Here is a 22502-nt window from a genome sequence, read left to right as displayed (position 1 = left end):
AATCAGTTGTCTAGTTACTTGGAGATGCCCTACCAGCTTCGAGGACCTGCAGACAGAGGTTGGCAGGGTTGTGAGGGTCAGGTATGGGTTAGAATGGAAGACAGAATCCTGGTCAGCAGTTTTCAGCACAAAAAGCTTTATTGAGGGCTCACAGAAAGGCTGAGAGGGGGGGGGGGTGTCAGGATCAGAGTCAGGACTGAACTTCCAAGAAAAGTAACTTGGAAGCTATCCCAGGAGCCTAGTACCCTGAGAGCTGCCATGAGCCCAGAACGTCTTCTCGGTCTGAGACTTACCACCCCTCAACCTCCCACCGCACCCAAGGAATTCAATTTAGAGCCATGTCTTAGGCTAACTAGTGGGAGGGAAAGAGCCCAAAGGAGCCAGTGGGTGGGACCTGGGATGATAGGTTTACACTGATGGGGGTGGGGCAGGACACTGAGCTACGTGGTAAAAGAAAAGAAAAAAAAACAAACCACCCACGGTGTCTGAGGGACATTTAGGCACCTCTCTCTCCTGTGTGGCAAGACCCCATCTACCTTCCAGAGGGTAGGGATGCACAGAGTAGGGGGTACTGACCCAGAGTCCTGGCGATCTAGAGGGTCTGTGTAGAGTTGGGGAATGAGAGAAGGAAGGTGAAGCTGGTGGAAGCCGGTGGGATCCAGGGAGAAAGACAGCTTCAATGCTACTACCCCTCCCCCCACTCCACCTCACCCCGGTCTGCAAGGCTCCATCAAAGGTTCCAGCCTCATATACTTGTCCTGTGAGCTGGTCATGGGAGGGAAGGGAAGAGTCTATAAAAAAAGACATGGAGTGGGACAGCAGGGAGATAAGTCTCTGAGGCAGCAGGATGAGCAGGAGAGTGCAGAGGTCTCTAGGGTTTTTCTAACAGGACAGGGGCATGCTCTCTCCAGGGTCCATACAAAGAGACCCTCCCCTGTCTCCTCTTCCCAGCAGGAGCCCTATAGATACACAACCAGGTAGGACTGAGCCCTAGGCTAAGAGCAGCAAGTCTGGCAGTGAGTCGGACAGCCTGGGAAAAAGCCCCACCCCTGTGTATCTAAAGGGCCCAATGCGGTGTTTCTGGGACAAGAGCGGCCAAAGCCCTCACCACCCAGCCAGCCTCCAACCATATTCTTTTCTGACCTAGTCGTGCCAGACAGTGGCAAGCTCCTAAGAATTAAGTAGGATGGGAGAAAGACTGCAGGGGCCAGCTACCTCCCAACTTGTGCCCTCCCCACCCCCGGACCCCGTCTGGAAAGCTACCCTCCCCACACCGGATCACACCACACAGTAAGAGGGACGAAAGCCATACCCTCTGCACCAGCACCTCCGGGAGTAGGTGCCAGGCTAGAGGTGTCCCTGTCCGTGGGACAGACATAGTGACTTCAGCACTGCCGCAGCATCAGGATAGCGCACCACCACCACCACCACCACCACCACCTCCACCACTCCCACCCCCACCACCCCCGGCCTTAATCCAAGCCCTCATCTCTGGCTTTTTAGCCTCTCTTCCTTGGCACAGAACCCTTCAAGGTCCAGATCATTCTGCCCTCAGCACCTGCCTCCTCTGAACACCTAACTGGACACCATGTGTTGAGCATGTCCTGTGCCACGGAGGGCCAGGCAGCAGTCACGCCAAGGGTCTGGTGTCCCTAAGGAGGCTGCCTCGAGATTCCAATTCTCATGGAACCTCTTGACCCTGACACCAGTGCAGCTTGGCCCAGTGCAGTGAAGGACTAGTGGGCAACTTGGGATCTCATCCCGGGCACCAGATTGGTACTCTGTTCACACCACACATGCTGGGCACGGTAGCCCCACGGCCACCATGTTGGTGTGGGCATTCAGTAGTGGACAAAGTCTGGAATTCATTGAGCGGGTTTTCTTTTTCATATACGTCTGAAGCCGACAGTCATGTGGCCTCGGGCAACCGTGTCATGTGGTGACAGAACTGTGGGCCACAGTGATGGTAAGACCACGTCAGGCCAGGCCCCCAAACACAGTCTCCCCCTGCCCCTGCAGATCACAAGAGAATCTGCAGCAGAAACAGAAGCCGCATTCAATTTCTGCTCGGAGAAGTGTCTAGACCTGACACTCAGCACACACACACACACATGTACACACACACACACACACACACACACACACACACACACACACACATTCTACACTCATTTGCTTCTCCCGGATACTCAATGTAGCTTAGGGTACAAACATTTATACAAAAAAAAGACAATAAATGACAAAACTGGAAGTCATTGGAGTTAGGGGGCTATAGCATCTACCCCTGAACATGAAGTAATTACAGGTAAGAAAGTTGATCAGTGAACTCTGGGATTTCAGCGAGGTGAAGAGAAGGTTCTTGTTGCTAGAGAAAAGCATTCCTCTTGACTGGCATGGGAACCTCAAACTCCAGTCCCTCCCCTTCTGAAGAGAGCTGCTTTAAATACTGGCAGTAGGACAGCAAGGCACAAGAGCCGCCGTGATTGGCAGGCTTCCACTGCCCAGGCACGGGATGGAAGCTGGGGCAGCCCATAAGAGGTCTGGCAGCTGGCATAGCCATGGTGAGCCTGCGCTGGACCTTTCTTATGTTTTCTCTATTTTCTCCCTTTCGATGGACTGAAATTTTGGCACGGGGGGCAACTAAAGAACTCCCAGAACAAAGGTCAGCGCAGGCCAGTGCAGGCCGGTGCAGGCTATAACCTCTCTGGAAAGGTCTAGATTGCCGGTACTTTGCTATGGGAAAGGGGCGACATCTTTGTTCAGATGTCCTAGGAGGGCAAGGGTAAACAGATTTAGCCATTCCCCAGTGGCAAAACTGCTGACGCCATCCTCCCCACCGGGGCCCCATCCTCAAGTGCACAAGTATTCACTTCCCACAGCTCCGTGTGAGAAAGGTTGGCAGCTCAGATGGCTCACAGACCCGTACCACAGGCATCCTGGGTTTAAAGTGCCTGCTAAAACCAGCCCTGACAAGACTTTCCATTTCTCGCAACCTCCATTTACGCACCCAAGAGGATGGGCAACCCCCGCTATAGGGTTAGGCAGTGGCTGCAGGGACCAAACGCCAACTATGAAAGTGCCTTTGGGGCTTTGCGGCTGCAGTGCACCTCCCTGGAGACACTAGAGCACCATCACCTCCACCGGCTGCAGAAAGCAGGGCAGCCAGGCTCAGCGGCCCACCAGAGGCGGGTGCTAGGGCACAGGGCTGAGAGGCTCCTTGGAGACTGGAGCACTAGGCAGGGACTTGAGGTACTCCAGGTGTCGTCTGGCATCCTCCTGGTTGTGGCGTACGTAGTACACTACATAGGCAATCACCATGGTGAACCAGCCGAACATGGTGACCAGCATGGCCACGTCGGTGGTCTTCCGGTGGGTGCTGCAGAAGCTGGCACCCGAGTCCAAGACCTGGATCAGAGGTTTGCCCACGAACTGCTCCTGTGCTGAGGTGTGGCAGGCAATTTCATCCACGGAGTCAGGGTCCAGCTTCAGTTCCCACAGGGCCTCCTGCAGGGCACACTCACAGTGCAGTGGATTGTGGGACAGGCGGATCTTGGCGCTCAACTTGCCCAGCGCGTCCTTTGGGATTCTTCGGATGCGATTGTGGGATAAGTCCAGAAGCCTCAGGCCCCCAGCCAGACCTGAGAAGGCTGCTGGCCCAATAGCCTCGATGGCATTATGGGACAGGTCCAGCTCCCTCAGCTGGGGCAGATGCTGGAAGGCTCCATTGGGGACTCGGGAGATTCTGTTGGCATCTAGTTTCAAAAGCACCGTGTTGGCTGGGATGTCCCTTGGGATCTCCTGCAGCCCTCTCGAGCTGCAATGGACAGCCACGGCCCCGGCATGGTCGGGGCACTGGCATGACTGTGGGCAGGAGGCACCTAACCGTAAACAGAAGAGGATGAAGAAGCAAGACCCCTGGGAGGGGGCCAGTGGGGACGAGGGGCTCTGCCTGCCCCTGGGGCCCATCTTGCCTCCACCCGACCCAGGTAGCTCTTCTCTACTGGGATTTCCAAGCGAGCGTCCTTCCTCACGTTGCAGGCAGTCATCCAACACAAACTCTTGTGTCTTCGCCTGCGGAAGAGCCTAGCGGTCTCAGTTCTACAAGGAAAAAAAAAGAAAGGGAACTGAGGGTGACCAGCACTGTCCATTTCGATCCATCCAGGGAGGAAGGGAGTCATAGGCGCACCAGGTTTGAGGCAGGGTTGCTAGCTATCTAATATACCTGCTTTGTAACTTACTCCGGAAGATTTCGAAGGCCACCCACCCAGAGAAGCATCTCCCAGCTAAGTAAGGCATCCAGGGCTAACCGATGACTGGAGACTGGCCCTAGCGAGGTAGTTACCCAGTCCTAGCCTTCTGGTCACCCACCCATAGCTGGGGACACAAGTCTGGGCGGAGGCCCAGTATCCATCTCTCTCTCCCCTCCCCCAGCTCCAGGCTCAAGCTGGCGGAGGGCTTCCCTCCGGAAATGTGCGAGCCAGGTCGGGCGGGGCGGGTGGCCGCGTTCGCTAGTTTGTCCCCAAGCACTCGGCTACCTGTGACACCTTAAAGATTGCGGTCATCTATAGAGCTCGCCGTGCGCCCTGAAGCAGCAGCTCCACGCCCGCGGCGCTGGAGACACCGAAGAGGAAAAGCAGCCCCCTGCGTGTAGTGTGGGCTGGGCCGGGAGAGGCGGCAGAGAGCAGGGCGGCAGGGCAGGGACACTGGAGCTCCGCGGGTGGGAGGCCACGCGGGAGGATGGGAGCTTTACCTGAGCGGCCACGGCTGCTGTGTGCCTTCGGAGCTTCCCAGAGCCTGACCAGAGCCCTTCCGGCGCCTCGGCGACCCGTCCCGTGCCCACCCAGCAGCCAGTAAAAGAGGGCGGCTGGTAAGCCACGGCCGGAGGGGCGGGGGCCTTTGCGATAGGGGAGGGGCCGGCAAGAGAAGGGGCAGGGTGGGGCCGAGGCAAGAGGGGCGGGGTTTTGTATGTTGGGGCGGAGCCTTGAGGAGAAGGGTGGGAGGGGAGGGACGGATGGAGAGGGCCCTTGCGATGGGGACGGCGCGGGTGAGAAGGGGTCCTAGTAGAGGCGTTGGTGTTCCGTGTGTTGGGGGACCCGGAGTATGTCGTGGGTGGGAGGGGCCAGGTAAGGGCGTGGTCTGCGCGTGAGGGGCGGAGTCTCTAAAGGACTGTCCCGTGCGAGAGGAGGGGCTTATAGGAAGAGGGGCTGGGGAGGGGAGGGTCCTATTTGAGGAGGGTCAAGGCCATAGGGGAAGAGCCAGATAGGTGAGAGGCTGGGCAGGGGCTGGGGCCTGCGTAAGGAAGAGCAGAGCAGAGTTCCTAAAATCCTACGGGGCCAGCACACTGAGGGGAGAGCCCAAGAAGGGGTGCGCGGGGTTGTGGGCGAGGTTTGTGTGAGGGGCGGGGCCTGATGTGTAAACTGCACTGGCTGGGGCGGGATGTGGGCGGGGTCTGGAGGGGCGTGGGCGGGTTTAGGTACCGGCTTTCTAGGGCATTGGTAAGGGAAGTGTCCGTGGGCGTGCCACGTGGCTAAGCCCCACCCTGAGCAGCCCCACCGCATGAATGACGCCCCTCACCCCAAGTCTCAGGTCTAAGGTCGGAGCACCCTAGAAAGGCAAATGGGGGCGTCGACGCGGGACCTAATCCTCAGCCTGGAACCTATCACCACCGACCTCAGGAGGACCCCAGTCTCCCTTTGTCACCTGCCTTCCTAGCGCCGCGGGAGTCTGCGTTCTCCACGACTTCCATAAATGGCCTCCTATCACATAGGTTCTCTTTCTGCCTCCTTATTTCGTGGTTCACCCCGCTGAGTGGCTCTCTAGGTCCAGTGTGCCAGTTTCTGTATTGTAATCTGTTCAACTCTGGCCGGGTTTTAATCTGGGACTCTAACGGAAGGGCCATGGGAGCATTCTGCAGCAGCCTTGAGTGCATACTCCGGAAAGGCAGTGACTGAGCACGTTTGGCTCCGTGTTGCGCCCCCACTGACAACACAGGCACATAGCCAACAGCACCTGGTGGGCCAGTGGCTCTGACTGGGGACACTCTGGGTGTGGAGTGGTGGCTTGAGCTGTGGCATGGGTCTGTGTCACCCCAGAGGTTCATGGTGTGGTCTTGTTTTCTGTCTGCTCCATTTCTCTGCTTTTAGATGAATCGCTTGTTTTCCTTAATTTTGAGTTGCCAGAGTTCCCTGGAAACGCCCTCCTTCTCAGACACATAATTTGTAAATATTGTTTCTCAGTTTGTGCGGGCTGTCTTTCTATTCTCTTGACAGTTTTCCCCCACGGTTGGTTTCTAATTTTGAGGGACTCTAACTTAATTTTGAGGGAGTCTGACTCAGCGATCTTTCTCTGGTGGATAATGATTTTTGGGTATCTTCTGTAAGATGTCTTTGTCTAAGGTTAAAAAGCCACAGGGTCTTATGGACGTAGAGATCTTCATTTGAGTCTGGGTTTGGAAATGATCTGGGTAAGTAGTGTGAGACATAGTAAACAGCTCATTTTGTCTGTTGTTGAGAGGAACATCTTTTCTCGAGTTGATGAGAATAGTATTTTTTAGTTAGGAGTGGATGTTGGAATATATATTTGCTGAGAATATTTTTAGTTACAAGTGGATATATGCATGTATGTGTATGTGTGTGTATGTATATAATGAATACATTGTAGCTATCTTCAAACACACCAGAAGAGGGCATCAGATCCCATTACAGATGGTTGTGAGCCACCATGTGGTTGCTGGGAATTGAACTCAGGACCCCTGGAAAAGCAGTCAGTGCTCCTAACCACTGAGCCATCTCTCCAGCCTTGGTTTTTTGTTTTTTTTTTTTTTAAGTCTGTTAGCATTGGATTATAGCAATTGATCTTCAAGTGTTAAATTGGCCTGTGTTTGGGGATAAAGGCAACTTTGTTGGGATGTTATCGTCTCTGTACGCAGCTGAGCTGTTTTAACGTATTTACAAGAGCCGAAGTTTCCCCCTTAGCCTTATGTTTTGTATCAACCGGTCCTCTGCAGTTGTCAGCATAAAGGAGTTCATAACACACCCCTGTAAGGCTTTCCATGTTCATGAATGTGAGTGATTGATACTGTTCTCACACGTGACTCCTCCCGTGCTTTCTCTCTGATCATTCGGGAGAGACATGTATTGATTTTGTTGATCAACTCAGAACAACAATTTTTGGTTTAAGCGGCTTCTCCACTGTTTCACTTTCCCTCCCTTGATTTCCTCTCTGAACATTGTTCTGTCTCTTGCTTGCATGCATTCCTCTTCCCTTCCTAGTTGCCTCAGCTAGAGGCAGAGCTCCTGGGCAGTGTCCCCTTTTCCAGTATCCGAACTTCCTGTTGTCCGGTTTCTGCTGCATCCTAGAACTTCAATCCTTACGGGTTGTTCCCCGCCCTCCCCCCCCCCCCCGCCTTATCAAGTTTAAAATACTCTGTAACCTCTCACTTTAGTTTTTTTATAAATATTTATCTGTTTGTGTGGTCAGGTGAATGGCACCTGAGACCATGGAGGTCAGAGGACAGCTTGCTATAGTGAGAATTTTGGTTTCTTAAAAAACCCAGTTATGGTATGTGAATATATTTAGTTTTAGTCCTGGGTATGGGATGAGAGGCTGCTTCACAGCAGGTGATTATGGTTTGCCTCGTGCATTGGCAGGAGCGTGATTTTTGCCAGCTGCAGACAGTTTGTTTAATTCTGTGGATTCTGAAGAGAGTATAAATGAAAGAACCCAGAGAGGGGCTGTGGCAGCTGCCTGCTCCCCCTGCTGCTCCTGGCTGCTGTTGTAGGTTGACAATCCCGTCTACGAAGACTGGACTTGCCCCCAAAGAACCCAATACCCCTAATCAACAGGAAGTGACCTATTTCATTGGCTGAAAGAGATCTATGTCCCTTTCCCTTCTAACCTTCTTTCTCTCCTTCCTAGTGTTGGGGGGTTGGCAAGGGAAGGAATAAAGGTTGAAAGGGTGCTAGACGTAAGAATCATGAATGTGTGTGTGAACACACGTGTGTGTGTGCGCGCGCACGCGCGCGCGTGTGTGTATGTGTGTGTGTGCGCACGCGCGTGTGTGTGTGTATGTACACTGGAAGTTGATGTTGAATGTCTTCTTCAGTCTACCTGAGTTTTGAGACAGTATCACCAGCTGGCCAGCAAGCCCCAGGAACTCTCCTGTCTCCACTTCCCCGGCACTAAGACAACAGACACAAGCTGCCATGCCTGATTTTTTTTTTTTTTTTAAACACAGGCTCTGGAGATCTGAGCTCAGTTTCTCATGATTGTACAGCAAACACGTTACCAGCTGAACTCCCCACCCCGTCAAGAGTTTACTTTGCTCATTCTGAACCTATTCCGACCACCTGGGTTCTTTCATGTTGTCACTGTGTATCCCTGGAAGTCCACCTTGTGTGATGTTAATACAGCCCTGGGCAGCTTCCATTTGGGAAGTTAAAACAGGATGTCCCAATCTGTCCTTTCTTGTCACATACTGGAGCTTCCGTTTCAAGTCACTTCCTTCAGGGTCCCACAGGGCTGATGCACCTCTCAAAAACAATCAACTCCAAAGGAAAAAACAGCAACTCTAAGAAAGCTCCCTCCGTGTGGCCAAGTGTGCTGGCTGCTCTTCTCCCTGGAGAGCAATATCTTACAAGTGACTTACAGGAGGACTTTTTTCTGCCTCATAGTTAAGAGACTGCCATCCTGGTGGGGAAGGCATAGTATCCGGTGCCTGTCCATAGTCCAGAAGGCGGGATTGTTCGAGGACCAGGAAGCAAAGGCTTTGAACAGTGACATTCAGATAACTTTTTCCTTTTTCCTCTTTTACGCTACCCAAGTCCCCAGCCCACAGGGTGGTATGACCCAGGTGGTGGTACCCAGGGTGGGTCTTCCTGCCTCAGTTAAACTCTCTAAGAAACACCCTCACAAACATGCCCCGGGGGTGTTCTTCAGTCTTCTAGATGATTCTAAGTTCAGTCAGGTTAACAGTGACTAGTCATCACAGAGGGTTTATGTGATCAGACAGACAGTAGCTACCCACTGAGAAGGGTACAGCCTTGCTCTGGTGATGTCCTGTAGGCATAACGTTATTGTGCGCTATGTAAAGATTGTCCCTGTACTATTTGAATGCTTATTTCCAAGCCACCATATCTGGTTGCAATCCTTATTCTAAGAATCTCCTGTCTCGATGTTGTGTAAACTTGGCTCCCCAATTATTCCCTGATTGGTCAATAAAGAGCTGATCAGCTAGTGACTGAGCAGGGGAGAGAATAGAGCTGGGCTTCCACCCAGGGGAGGAGGAAGAGGAGGAAGAGGAGAGGGGGAAGGAGTGGAGATTACCCATGGGGAGAGAGTCCAGGATAGACCATAAGAAAACACCCGGAGCATAGAAAGCCATAAAATGTAAGTAGCACAGGGATTTTGCCTGGGTGGTAGCCAGATTGGCATGGATGTCTAAAATAGAGTAGTAACTGCTCAGTTATTGTGCCCTTACAGCTGTAAAATAAATATAATAGCCCAGTCTCAATTGTTTGGGAGCTAGCTGGGTAAGGGGAAAGCTGTAACACACATTATAAAATGCCACTAAAAATGCCCCATCCAGTGAGTCCAGGCTGTGAGAAAACATCAGACACACTGGAACTGAATAATACACCATCCAGAGGGACAGGATGCTCACCAATGAAAAGGTCATTACAGACAGCAGAAGTCTGAGTCACTGCTGCAGGTGGGGGAAGCTAAGAAGTCAGTGTCAACTGGCCTGAGTCAGTGTAATGAGATCCTAGGACAAATGACAGCCATGAGAAACCCAGAAAGATCGAGTCAGCGTGACAGCCAGACTATGGCTTTTAGGCCTGTGGTGGCTCCTGGCTTTGCTGGTTTGGTTTAAAGGGTGTCTGGGAAGCAGAAGACCTCTAAGCCATCTCTCAACATGTCTTTATTCCCTTGTCTACCTTCTCGGACTAGGCGTGGGCCTGTGACTTGGGTACATAACTTGAAGATTGGAGGCTTCGTCCCTGGCATGGTGCTTCTGGGAGGGGGCGGTGTCTCAAGTCATTGTGGAGGTACCCTTGATGAAAACCAGCTGCATCACTCTGCTGGTGGACATGAAATTGGTTCATTTTGCTCCCACATGCTCGCCCCACCCCCATCCCTGCGTCTTCATGGTACTAACACATGCAGAGACTCAATCACACGACAAAGGGTGGCCAAGGGGCTACCAGGCCAGGCAGAGCAGAGACAGTTGGTTTTTTTAGATCCATTTTCTCAGCAGTTTGGGCCAAATGGCCTCTTCTGTACCACTGGAATCCTTGATTCTCCCAGAAACCCTAGATCTCTCAGGATTCTTGGATCTCCAGGGATTCCTAGATCTTCTAGAATTCCCAGCTCTCTGCATTGTTTTGAAGCCTGAACTGGAAAAAAAAGACAGCCTAGGACGGTGCCCTCCAGTTTCCATGGAGCCACACAGCAGCCCTCACTGGACTACCTGTCGCTTCCCAGAGACCCTTTCACTGCTTAGCAAGTGACACCAATCAGACCACCTCCCTTGGGCCATCTAGGCCTCCTTTCTGGGAGCCAGGGACATCTACTGCCTGGGAAACCAGCAGCTCAGGACGGACCCCAGATACTGCAAAACTTTGTTCCCAGTGACCCCAGTAGAGTCCTGAACTTTTCCGAGATTCATTTTTAGATGGATTGATCATACACATTCTTTATTGTCCCCATCCCATTAAACCCGGACATTGCCCGTTCCTCCAACAACCCCCCCCCACTACAGAGTTGATCTCCTAGCCAGTACCAATCCTTGAGTCACCTACCCCGTCACCTACCCTGTGAGAGAAAGCCTATTGTTCTCAGTTGTACATTTCTCTAGAAGCAGTGACATGGGACCCTGTTGTCCTCTTCCAGTGTTTTCTGTGACCAGCAGAGCTGGCACTGGAGCTGAGGGAGGGTGTGCTCCTGCCCGAGTGTCCTCAGAGGAGCCCTTCTAAAGTCTAGAGATGACAGTGATCCCAGCTCAAAGCCCTCACGGCCTTCCTCAGTGCCTGTGACTCAGCACTGACCAGGAGTTATGAGAGCAGTGTCTCTTCCTGAAGGAGGCATAGCCTCTGTCTACCTTATGCCTAGGACAGAAGGCTCCCACGATGAGGACAGAGGTCCCTCCGAGGGAAAGCACCTGTCCTAGAGGTAGCACTTCCAACCAGGTCTATGAGTAGTGGCAGCATCGTGCTGGTCAGGGCCCCATAAACTCTAGTCAAGGCATGGCACTTGAGGACATAGATTTCAGGAGCCACTGAATACAATACTTCTGTCCTCATGCTGTGATCCTCCTGTTGTGGCAGACGTGGCTTTCAGGACAGTACCTCTGGGGACTTATTAAGATCCCTGTGGTCACCCAACCCAGCCCTACAACCTACCACCCCAACCCAGTACCCCAACCTGCCACCCAGTCCAAGTCTTGGAGGGGGGTCATTGATGGATGATCACCCCTTCCCCTGGAGCTTCCACAAGAACCCACGGTCAGAAGTGAGCGCCAAACAGCGAGGCCACCTTTTGGAGGATCTTCTTGTGGTTCACATACAGAGGGATCCGCCGGTCTACAACCTGCCATTCAGTAGACATCTCCAAGCCACGGGCCGACTCCTTTGGATCATGAGTTTGCAGGTTCTACAAGGACAAACAGCCTGTGTCTACCCAGTGCCCTGAATCCCCGGGCTGCAGGAGCCAAGGCAACCTGCAATACCGTGTCCCACTCATGGCTAGATCGCTGCGTGACACAGCGTTGCCTGCTCTGGGTGCCTGAGCTGACCCTAGAGACCCATGCGAACGGAGAGGTGTGACCTTCCTCCAAGGTTCTTTTTTTTTTCTTTTTTCCAGAGCTGGGAACCGAACCCAGGGCCTTGTGCTTGCTAGGCAAGCGCTCTACCACTGAGCTAAATCCCCAACCCCCCTCCAAGGTTCTTTATTAAGGACAACCTGGATTTTGTAGAGTGGTACTTTCCCACCCCAGTTTCATAATTTGCTAATACAAAGGGCTGCTCTGAGCGCCAGTGGACATAGGTCCCATAAAGAGGGCACGGGGAGTAAAAAAAAAAAAAAAAAAAGGCCATGCCAGCCTTTCTCTAGACCTGGTCCTCAAGTCCTTTGGTGGTGGTTAATATTGACCGTTAACTTGTCAGGATCTAGAATCACCTTAGAGACAAATCTCCGGGCAAGCCCCTGAGAGGCTATCTAGACTGGATTAAGTAAGAAAGGAAGACCCACTTCTGAATGTGGGCGCCACGGTCCCCTGGAACAAGGAGAAGTTGGACTGAGCTCCAGCACTCATGCCCACTTCCTGACTGCAGCTGCTTTGTGCTCCCGCTGGAGTGATTCTCCAGTCAGGAGCAACTGCGAGCCAAGCCAGGCTCTTCCCTAAGTCGCTTTTCCTCGGGTGTTTGGTCATAGCAATGTAAGTAACATACAGTACCCTCCTCACTAAATGATCCAGGCACAGACCCACTCTTCAGCCTTTTCTGTGGTTTCTTTTGCCTCTCCCTGGCACCCTTTGGTCTTCTCAGGGTGAGACTCTGTCTGTTAGCCTCCCCACTCATGGGCAGCTCTGTCTCAAGACCTCAGGCAGACCCGGGAGGTCCCTGAAACATGTCTGGAGCATGTTTCACCGTGCTTCCTGCTCTGGAGGCTGGGCCTCATACCTCTTCCAACCTCTTCAGCTCCACATCATTCTGGTCCTGGAAATGGATGCTGACAGCCACCGTCTCGATCCAGGCATTGTCCGTGTTCCTTGGGTCATCCACGTATCCTTTGTACACCTGGAGGCCATGGCAGGGGGTAAGCTAGCTGGTCCAGTGATGGGATCCCGATTCCCCAAGCCCATCATAAAGAAGCTCAGATCTATACGGAGGGAGGGCCTCCTGGGGCAGGGTCTGAACATGGCTAGCTATCCTGTTCAACCCCTGACCTGTCCCTGCTTGAGGCTGCCCAGTACATGTTTTCCTCCCCGACTAACCTCAGGCTCTGTAGCTTCCTGACCCCACTCCCGGCCACTGGCACAAGTCAAACAAAGGACCTTCCTGTCTACACTGGGTATCCAGAGGCTTCATCTTTAAAGATTCTTCTCAAGGAGAACCCAGACAGCAGAGGCCACTCACTGCTATACAACCCCGTATAAAGAGTTCAGAACAGGGGTTGGGGATTTGGCTCAGTGGTAGAGCTCTTGCCTAGCAAGCGCAAGGCCCTGGGTTCGGTCCTCAGCTCCAGAAAAGAGTTCAGAACAAAATAAGTGTTCAGAACAATTCCAGAGATAAGGACAGATGATGTCTTTGAGGGGTTTGGGGGGTTTGGGTGACACATGTTGGAACTAGATATGGACGGTGGCCACAGAGTATGAGGAAAGTATGTGAGGAAATTGCTCATTGTAGACAACATCTCTGTCAGCCTCCAGTCGAGTTAAGGAATGATTCCTGGAAACCTAGCCTCCGGGAGAAGAGGAATTGGCCTGTACTTTCTCAAAGAGGGTGAGGTGCAGGCATTCCAGCTCTGTTTCTGGGCGTGTCTGTGTTTAGCTACAGAGCACTCCGGATTCACACGATGTGAATTTGATTCCAGTAAGAAAAGAAATTATTTTTTTTTACATTGCCCAAGAGAAGGCACTGCCAAGGATACCCATCTAAAATTGTGGGGCTCCCAGGTAACAAGAGGAGCCCCCGTATCTGTTTCCTTCTAAGATACAGAACAGCTGGACTGCCTCCAGAGAACTATTGAAATCGGTTACATTATATCCACAAATAGTCCCAACGGTCAGAGGTGCATTTGTGAATCTGGACTTAAATACAGTGTTTCAGATGCCGTGAAAAGACACCTCATAGACTGTTTATCAGGAACACCCATGTCTGTGTACAGAGAGCCGCCCAGTCTGGCTAGGGAGGGTGGACAACCCTACAAAGAAGTAAGAAGCAGATCCCTGCTTAAGGATTCAGGACGGCGGTTGGGGATTTAGCTCAGTGGTAGAGCGCTTGCCTAGCAAGCGCAAGGCCCTGGGTTCGGTCCCCAGCTCCGAGAAAAAAAAAAAAAAAAAAAAAAAAGAACTCCCTTTGCAGGGAGACATTTAAGGATTCAGGACGGCATCACTTAGCACACAGGGGCTCCATACACAGGGCTCACTGAATAGGGAACAGACCCTACCTCTGTACCTTGCCTTAGCAAGGTCTCAAAGGTCACCCAGTACTCCTGCTGGAGGACCTGTTTCAGCTTCCGTGGTAGCATCTTCCCTGGCTCCCGAGAGCCCTGAGTAGAGAGGAAGTGGAGGGCAGTCAGCAAAGCCTGCAAGCTGGATCCCGGACAACCCAGGAGCCCATTGTCTCTGGCCACCTGCCTAGTGTAGGCAGCCAGCCAGACCCGTGGAAGGCCGAAGGCGGCAGTCCCTGTCAGTTCGGAGTCAGCCTGCTAGCTGAGTGACACTGCCCAGATCACCATCTGCGTCAGCAGTCCTGAGCAGGGTATGGGGCTAAAGAAGAGCACGGATAGCCATGATGGCTCCATGAAGCAAAAATGAGCCCTGCCACCACCTCCCACCAGCCTGACGCCAGAGAGGGACAGGCGCTATACCCTGATTGGTTGCTGTCCCCAGTCCCCTCTGCCTGGTTCAAGCCACTAGGTTTTGAGCATCAGAAGACTAGGCTACTGCCTTGGCCCTCCAACCTCTCTATCCTGAAGACCCTGGCTAACACTACTTACTGCCCATGCCACTACAGGGGCATGTACCCCTACTAAAACAGCCTCTGAGCCAGGACCGTAGACAGAGGTGTTCCAAAGAGAACAGCTTGTTGTTGAGTTTGGGAAGAACACCGGCCCAGAGAATAGGGACAGAGGAGGGACATCCCAAGCTGTATTAGATCTCTCCTAGCAGGGCAAGCTCTGACCCTTGCTCTAAAAGCCCGGCCTGGGAGGCTGTGGGGGGTAAGAGCAGGCAGGATAGACTGATCTGATAAACTAAGCAATGTGGATTCATACCGGCCTGAGCAGCCTGGGCCTCGGCATCCCAATTCTGTATTACTAAATGGCCTCTGCGGTGCCCTCTCAAGTTCAACCCTACGGCCAGCCACTGTTGCCTGTGCAACACCCCACCCTTAATCCTTAAACAGCACCCTTCTGCCTTTAGGGCTCAACTCAGAGTCTGGAGCAGGATAAGCACTCTATGTCTGAGCCACAGTGAGTTGTCCCTGAACTGAGCTCCAACATCCCAGGAAGCCTGGCCTAGGATACACCAGAGTGCGAGCCTATGAGGAAGCCAGGGAGGGAGCTCCAAAGAGGCACTGGACCATGTTAACTCATCCAGAGCTATGGCAGGCTGGGACTGTCACTGTCTCTGCCGGTGACTGTGGCCTGCTGTATTCAGGCAGTGAATGGGACAGACAGATAAGACGCCTGGCTTACCCCAGGCAAGGCCCAGTGCTCGGATTGAGGCAACTTCACGACCAGCACCTCCAACATCTTCCTGACACTCTTCCGGCAGATGCCTCCACCCTGGTTCCTCTTCCACCTATGCGGGGGACTTACTTATACCTGCACGGCCATAGGCGCCCTTGTGCAGAGCACCTGGCAGGGACTGGCCAGGCCTGGAAGCAGCATCGGACCCTCTGCTGCCTCCCCCACACCCTCAACCTCCATCTCCAGCCCCCCCCCATGTTCCCTACTCCACCCCGCCCACCCCACCCTCATCTTCCTTTCTAAACCCCCAGAGGATTCCCCACAAGAGCAGCCAGTCAACATCCGTCTAGAAGCTAGGCAGGACCCAGAGTTGGAAACACCGTGAGGTTTGAGGGGTGCGTGCAAGGCTGCGTGAGATCGTGGATATACCCATATCCCTTGGTAGGAAAACTTTCAAACTTTAGTATTCCAGTGGAATTGTGGGTAGGCTTTGCTCTATGTGTGTGTGTGTGTGTGTGTGTGTGTGTGTGTGTGTGTGTGTGTGTGTGTTTAATTTCTATATCTTCTCTTTAGTAGAAGCTCTAAATACAGTTCTTATCAATGCCTAGTAGGGCTAAGGGACTACCCCAAAAAAACTTAGGCAGCCTCCAGGGGAAAGAGGGTAGTCTGGGCTTTCTCAGAGAGGATGGGGTGCAGGATACGTGTCTGTGTTTTTCCATGGGCTTCACAAGGTACCAAGTACAAAGGCCATGCTCTAGGCCCTCAGAACTTGAGCAGGTGGGAGCATCTTTGGAGCGAAGGTGCAGACGGCAGACTAGGTGCTTACCGGGTAACAACTGGCTGCAGAGTGTGGTTGGGACCAAACCAGCTGAGGCTCCCACGACCACGCAACCCGGTGCGGCCCATGGGGTTCCTAGGTTAGAAACGGTTCACTTAGCCATTGCGTCTGAGGGAGAGGTTAAGAGCAGGGACATCGGATGGGTGGAGCCCAGTCACAATTGGGTGTAGCAGAGACTGTACGCCAGTTCCTGCCAACCTGTCCCGGCCCCTCAAGGATCTCCACAGGGCAAAGCCAGGGCTTTTCTAGTCAGTGTGCAACCACCATGGCCGGTGGTCCTCCTTCACAGGTGGGGTCAAACACCCAGAGGCCTATATCTGTGGGTTGGGCTCACAAATGACCAATGACTGCACTTAAAGCCAGACTGAAGGAACCAGGCTGTGACTCCATGGAGTCACTGTGCTCCTGGACCGCAGGCAACACGAGTGCACAGGTGTTGGTCATTGGGCCAGGACCCCTCTCTCGCCACCAGACCACATTCTAAATCAGGACTAAGAATTGGGGGTTCTCATGGTTTCAACGCAAAACAGAGACTCACCCCGGTGCAAGCATCGTCTCCTCCGTGGATGACTCTCCCGCCCACCAAACCACATCCCCCCGCCCCCCGCCGCTGGCAAGACCCACCCTGTGGGCTGGCTCTGCTTCCTTCAGCATTCCTAGTGCCCTCTTTGACCCTCCCGCCTTTCTCATTTCCCACTGCTCAGCTGAGGTCCGGATGGGATGGTCCTGGCACAGAGCTATTGGGAGGTGGAGCCCTTTGGAGGCAAGGCCTGATGGGAGTAGGTCATTGGGATGCCCTTCGAGGAGCCCCAGCTTCCTCCTCCCACTTTGCTTTCCAACCTATAGGAGGGCAGCTTTCTCCACTCCACACACCGTGCCATGTTGGGGTTCCCTCCCCACAGAGCCACCTTGAGTCTGTACTAAAAGCTTTCAAACCAAGACCACGGTGATAATTCTCTGTTTCTCGGCTCATTGTCCTGGGTGTTTCATAATGACAGAAAAAGCTGACTGACCCATCACCTTCTTTTCCTTGCACCCCCTCCCCCCCCCCCCACACACACACTCCAGCTTCGTGGTCAACTAGGAACTCCAAACGCTACTTTGTAGAAGAAAAGAGAATGATGTTTCCTTACGATCTGTGCTTGTCCCCACCAAAGCTCACTTCCAATCCACCCCACCATGAGATCTGTGGAGCACTGGGGTCAGGAGGGGTCTTCAGGAGGTGACTGCCCTCACAGACTATCCAAGCCATGCAACATCCCACATTTCCCCTTCCTCTACCAGCAAGAAGGCATCACTGGATGTGAGCTGTGAGCGCCTGACCTTGAGCCAGAACCATGAGCTGAAATCAACGTTCTTTTTTTTTTTTTTTTTTAAATCTTTCATAACCTACTTAGTCTTTGGTATTCTATTATGAGCAACATAAAACAGACTTAGACAATCACTTCACAGATGGAAGATATATCTAGGAAATACAATTAGAAAAAAAATGCAGGAGTCCTAACTACATAAGTGGGTTATTATGTAAAAAGAAATTATTGGGGCTGGACAAAGACTCGGTAGGAAAAGTGTTGGCCATGCAAGTGTAAGAACCAAGTTCAAATCCTCAGAAATCATGGTTTGTTTTTGTTTGTTTGTTTGTTTGTTTGTTTGTTTGTTTTAAAAAAAAGGTGCGCGGGGTTGGGGATTTAGCTCAGTGGTAGAGCGCTTGCCTAGCAAGCGCATGGCCCTGGGTTCGGTCCCCAGCTCCGGAAAAAAAGAAAAGACAAAAAAAAAAAAAAAAAAAAAGGTGCGCATGGAAGCACATCTCTGTAATCCCAGGGGTGGCAGAGACAGAAGGATGACTGACAGCCAGGCTAGCCAATTGCTAAACTCCAGTCTCATGGAAAGACACCTCCCATGCCGCCAACCCCCGCCTCAAATGGAGAGTGGTCCAGGAAGACCAAAGTCCTCTCCGGTCCTTTCTGTTCATGTTTTCACATAGCTGTCATGACAGCAGGAATATACCGGTCATCTGAGCATTGCTCCTCCTCCCTGTCACTCACCCAACAACTGACATTGCTACCTTCGCCCCATCTATCATGGTCCCATCACGCAGACATGCCGGCTAGCCCGGGTCTATTTCAAGCCACTCCTCCACTGCTGCCACGTATATAATCTCTGGCTCCAGGGACAGTAGCCCACTCACTGTTCCAGAACATTCTCCAACATGCCCGCCTCCCCTTCCCTCAGGCCCCCTCCGCATCCTCTGCTCCACTGCTCCCCCTGCTGGCCACATCCCGTCTGGGTATTTATGGGTACTTATGCTGTTGGCCCATCACAGTTGCCCTACAAGGTTACCATCCTTAATGTGGGCCCACCAGCCACACGCTCTTGTAGTGGGTTGGCCTGATGCCACTCGTATTCCAATGCTAATTTGCATCCCCCATAACTATTTGCCACAAAAATGAGAGTCTGCCCCCAGTTAATTCTGATTGGTAAAAAAGATGTCAGCAGCCAATAGCTGGGGAGAAAAGATATAGGCGGGGTTTTAGGTTTAGGGGTGGGAGGGGTATCAAGAAGAGGAAGAAGCAGAGGCAGGGGAGACGGAGTGGCCCTGGGACAGAGAAGCAAGAAGAGTCCTAAGCGCCCTGGACCAAGAGAATGTGGTCCAGAGGGCTGCCCAATTGTGTTAAGATCAGTCAAGATGAAACATAGAAAGTAAAAACGGGGTTATGGATAGGAGGTGGAGTCTAACAGCATGGAGGGCAGGCAGCTGCCCAGCTATTGTGCTGCATAAGGCGTATTTAAAAATATAAAGGCTCTGTGTGTGTCTTTCATCCAGAAACAGAAATGATCAAAGGCAGGAAGGAAGGAACCCCTCGGCAGGATTTTTAAAATATATTTTTCCAACACACTCTAAACACGCTCTAGCGGCAGAGTGCTCTCCTCGGACCTGACTGGTCCCGGAGTTTCTGACCGTAAGTTGTAGTCGCCAGGTCCCAACAGACTCCTGCACTTGGGGCACTGCTGGAGTGAAACCAGGGACCTTCTAGGGAAAGGCTCTGAGCAGACTCTGAGGAAATGACACACACCCTGTTTCCTTTTCTCGTTTGCTTTTGCCAGAAACGTCAGCTCTCTCAGAGAGAAAGTCACCCCAAGGGCCAGCTTACTGATGCCAGCAAGGCTCAGCATACTCACAAAGGGAACCCATATTGGACCACATAGGTCCCATGGAAGCTGCAACGGTCCATCAGTCCGTCCACGACGTTGTAATTGATCTTAGACAGAGGTTCTGCAGTGCTAGGAGCAAGCAAAAGGACATGTCCCTGTCAGAGGAAGGTTATGACAGAGTAGAGACACAGAGGGACAGGGGCTCAACCTCCATTGGTGACCCAACTTCAGTCACCCAGGCCTTTCTTTTAAGAGGGGCCTCTGGCCACAGCTCATGTCCATTGTCAGAGTGCAGGAAGTGCTGCCCCCCCGGGATCCCTGGGGCAGAGGAAACAGAACCTTCCTGGACCTGCCACATGTGAATTCTGGGCTCCCTGTGGAGAAAGGGACCACTCACTCTCCCACAGGGTCTGTGAGAGTCGCATCCTTCTTCTCAGCTGTGTAAAACGGAGGGTCGTAGATCAGAAACTCTGCCTGTAAGAGAGCAAGTGAGCTTCCTCAGGGTTCCATCCCACTCCCAGTCTAGGCCTGAGTGCTACCAATGGGCCCAAGAGTATCTTCAGCCAAGGCTGTTGTCCAACCAGGACCAAATTCCCTCCCCCAGTGTGCATGGGTATCTCCCAGCCCCAGTAGAGTTGAGGAGACTCCAGATGTAGACTCCCATGGGACTGGCCCAAGCTTTATCATGGAGGGTGTGAACCTTGGGATGGGATGGGGGTGTACGTCATCAGAATGGCACGCCCACAAGCAGGTAAACTCCCAGGTGTCCTGCCTCTGTGTAGAGGTCTCTCTTTTATGCCTGGCACTCAAAAGGGAGCTGTAGTTGCTCATTGGGTACTGAAGAGTCAAGAGCAAGGAGAGGTGGACGGGATGGCAGGGCTAGGACAACTGGAGCATGTGAGAAGCTGCAGGAGTATCCCTGGGCCATGACTCCATGAGGCCCGGGTGATTTGTCTGCAAGCCTTGCTTAAGTTTCCTCAGCTGTCAGCACTCAGATGACCAGAGAGGATCGAGTGGCTGGAGGCTACCACGAACAGGGGAGAACCTTGGGGGACCTCTTCTCTTCCCCGAGAGCCTAACACCTCCTGCTATGGTACACATCAGAGAGATATGCTCACCTCCCAAGGCACCTTCTCATTAGGCACGGGGAAGCGCATGATGCGGGCATCAGGGTAGAGGAGGTGCCGGGCGCTCACATGATAGCCATCTCCTCCCTCCTCTCCTTTCTTCCTGATACTCAGCTCAGCATCTGGCTCGTCGAAGGCCCTTTGGGCTGCTAGAAACAGTCACAAGTTTGAATGACAGTCTCAAGCACCCCACCCCACCCCCGCTTCCCACCCCAGGGATCCCAGTCACGGAAGGATGAAGGTCACCATCCCCTAGGAAACACCTACCACTAAAGCCACACTGAGCTGGGGTAACATCGCCAGCTGCTACAGGGCCTGTCCAAATTAATGGCCCCACCTGAGGAAGACTATGACCATTCACGTCCATTTCCTTTCTGGCTAAACATTTAGGGAAGCGAACTTTATTTTCTATGCCGTGATTGGCAAGGCATCAGTCACCCAGAACTGTCCCCTGCTCCCAACTTTGCATGGAGATCTATAAAGGGGGTCCGGGAGGGGGTGACATGCTGCCCCCAGGAGCCCAGTAACCTGCTCGAGCCAGGAGAGACCTGCTCAGTTCACAGGAGGAGGTGAGGGCTACCCCCAACCCCCAGGGCACGGAGACAGCTCCTGAGAGACCATATACTCACCCAGGGTCAGTGCACCGGCCCCTGAGCCAAAGCCACTGTCCTTCAGGGTCGTCACGATCCAGTGCAAAGATCTGCCCATCTGAGTCACCTGGATGGCATGTCCCAGGGAAGACTAGGTTGGTCTCCTGTGACCCACATTACGTGTGGCTTATAGCCTGGAGGTCTGGCCTTAATCCCCAAGTGACCCAGGCATCCTGATGGGCCATGTAGCCTCAGAGGAGAACTTGGGAGTTGATCCTCTGGCCCCAGTCAAAGTTTAGATATAGTTCCAAGACATCGGCATCTCGGGGGTGGTCTCAAGAGGAGGGAGGAGTCATGTATACTCTGAGACCACCAGGAACATGTACACCTCACAATTCAAATCTGGGGAAGCTACATGTTAGAAGGCTTGGGTAGAAGTTTTGGGGGAATAAAGAAAGTCTTCCCTATATTTTTGGTCGTGAGCCTAGCCTTTAACGGCTGAGTCATCTCTCCAGCCTGTCGGCTGGCCGGACCACCCAGTGCTCCCAGGGACTAGACCACCAACCAAGGAGTGTACAAGGAGAGACCCATGGCTCCAGACACGTGTATAGCAGAGGATGGCCTTGTGTGACATCAGTGGGAGAGGAGGCCCTTGGTCCTGTGGAGGTTTGATGCCCCAGCATATGTAGGGGGATGCTGGACCAGTGGGATGGGAGAGGGTGAGTGGGTGGGGGAGCACCCTCGTAGAGGCGAAGGGGAGGGAGGAGAGGATGGAGAGGGTAGATGTGGGATGGGGGATTTGTGGAGAGGTAACTGGGAAGTGGGCTATCATTTGAGATGTAAACAAATGGATCGATTAATTAAAAAAAGAAGAAAGGGGGCTGGGGATTTAGCTCAGTGGTAGAGCGCTTACCTAGGAAGCGCAAGGCCCTGGGTTCGGTCCCCAGCCCCGGAAAAAAAAAAAAAAAGAAGAAGAAAGAAAAAAAGTCATAGAAAAAAAAAGTCTTTTAATAGATAATGATCTCTGTGTGTCTCTGTGTGTGTCTCTCTACATGTCTCTGTCTCTCTCTCTCCCTCCTTCCCCTGCCCTTCCCCCTCCCATTTACAAATTTCCATTCCTTCGTCTTTGTTGCCATCCCACAACACAAAATGCTCTACAAGGCCCAGACCCCGACATCCCACCTGCCTACCTACCTGTTCCTCAAGGGAGGCCAGCCTCTGCTCTGTGGAGCCTGATCTCTTCACACGGTCCATGTCCAACAGATCCACCATGGTGTCCACTCTGAAAGAGGACAAATGGACAAGCTTCTGGGAGCCTGCCAGCTATAGAAAAAAACACGACACCCTGATTCCAGACGACCTCGCCAAACCCAGCAGCCTGGG

At 52.7% G+C, this 22502-nt stretch overlaps 2 protein-coding genes and 2 non-coding genes across 18 annotated transcripts in view; all 4 read right to left on the bottom strand.

Moving 5' to 3' along the window:
* Nucleotides 1–114: 114 nt before the first annotated feature.
* Lrrc3 (leucine rich repeat containing 3) lies at nucleotides 115–5074 on the bottom strand. Of its 2 annotated transcripts, XM_006256240.4 has the most exons (2): nucleotides 4751–5074; nucleotides 115–4098 (listed from the first exon to the last, which is right to left on the bottom strand). In XM_006256240.4, the coding sequence occupies exon 2, from the start codon at nucleotides 3964–3966 to the stop codon at nucleotides 3193–3195; it is 774 nt and encodes a 257-aa protein (XP_006256302.1). In that variant the 5' UTR covers nucleotides 3967–4098; nucleotides 4751–5074; the 3' UTR covers nucleotides 115–3192. The 2 variants fall into 2 exon arrangements, with proteins under 2 accessions (XP_006256302.1, NP_663712.1); NM_145679.1 differs by lacking the exon at nucleotides 4751–5074 and having other exon boundaries at nucleotides 3148–4098.
* Nucleotides 5075–10677: 5603 nt separating this feature from the next.
* The window catches only part of Trpm2 (transient receptor potential cation channel, subfamily M, member 2), a 49606-nt gene continuing 37781 nt past the window's right edge, over nucleotides 10678–22502 (bottom strand). For 7 of the 14 annotated variants that reach the window (XM_039098555.2, XM_039098554.2, XM_039098556.2 and 4 more), the window contains 11 exons: nucleotides 22314–22401; nucleotides 21159–21246; nucleotides 20797–20907; nucleotides 20521–20678; nucleotides 19800–19876; nucleotides 19430–19531; nucleotides 16238–16324; nucleotides 15418–15523; nucleotides 14167–14268; nucleotides 12678–12794; nucleotides 10678–11649 (listed from right to left, as the gene is read on the bottom strand). In XM_039098555.2, coding sequence (XP_038954483.1) covers nucleotides 11503–11649; nucleotides 12678–12794; nucleotides 14167–14268; nucleotides 15418–15523; nucleotides 16238–16324; nucleotides 19430–19531; nucleotides 19800–19876; nucleotides 20521–20678; nucleotides 20797–20907; nucleotides 21159–21246; nucleotides 22314–22401 — 1183 coding nt within the window. In that variant the 3' untranslated portion in view covers nucleotides 10678–11502. Of the gene's footprint in view, nucleotides 11650–12677; nucleotides 12795–14166; nucleotides 14269–15417; nucleotides 15524–16237; nucleotides 16325–19429; nucleotides 19532–19751; nucleotides 19877–20520; nucleotides 20679–20796; nucleotides 20908–21158; nucleotides 21247–22313; nucleotides 22402–22502 lie in introns of those variants that run through there. The other 7 variants (XM_006256249.5, XM_063279051.1, XM_063279050.1 and 4 more) reach the window with 5 other exon arrangements.
* LOC120099065 (Z6 small nucleolar RNA) lies at nucleotides 14225–14300 on the bottom strand. The gene has a single exon (XR_005497887.1). It is a non-coding gene; the product is annotated as a Z6 small nucleolar RNA (small nucleolar RNA).
* Nucleotides 15368–15464, bottom strand: LOC120099063 (Z6 small nucleolar RNA). Its single transcript, XR_005497886.1, has one exon. It is a non-coding gene; the product is annotated as a Z6 small nucleolar RNA (small nucleolar RNA).

The sequence above is a fragment of the Rattus norvegicus genome, chromosome 20 (genome assembly GCF_036323735.1).
Source record: "Rattus norvegicus strain BN/NHsdMcwi chromosome 20, GRCr8, whole genome shotgun sequence".
Lineage (NCBI taxonomy): Eukaryota > Metazoa > Chordata > Mammalia > Rodentia > Muridae > Rattus > Rattus norvegicus.
The sequence above is the reverse complement of the archived record's forward strand: the minus strand, read 5'-3'. Positions and strand labels throughout refer to the sequence as shown.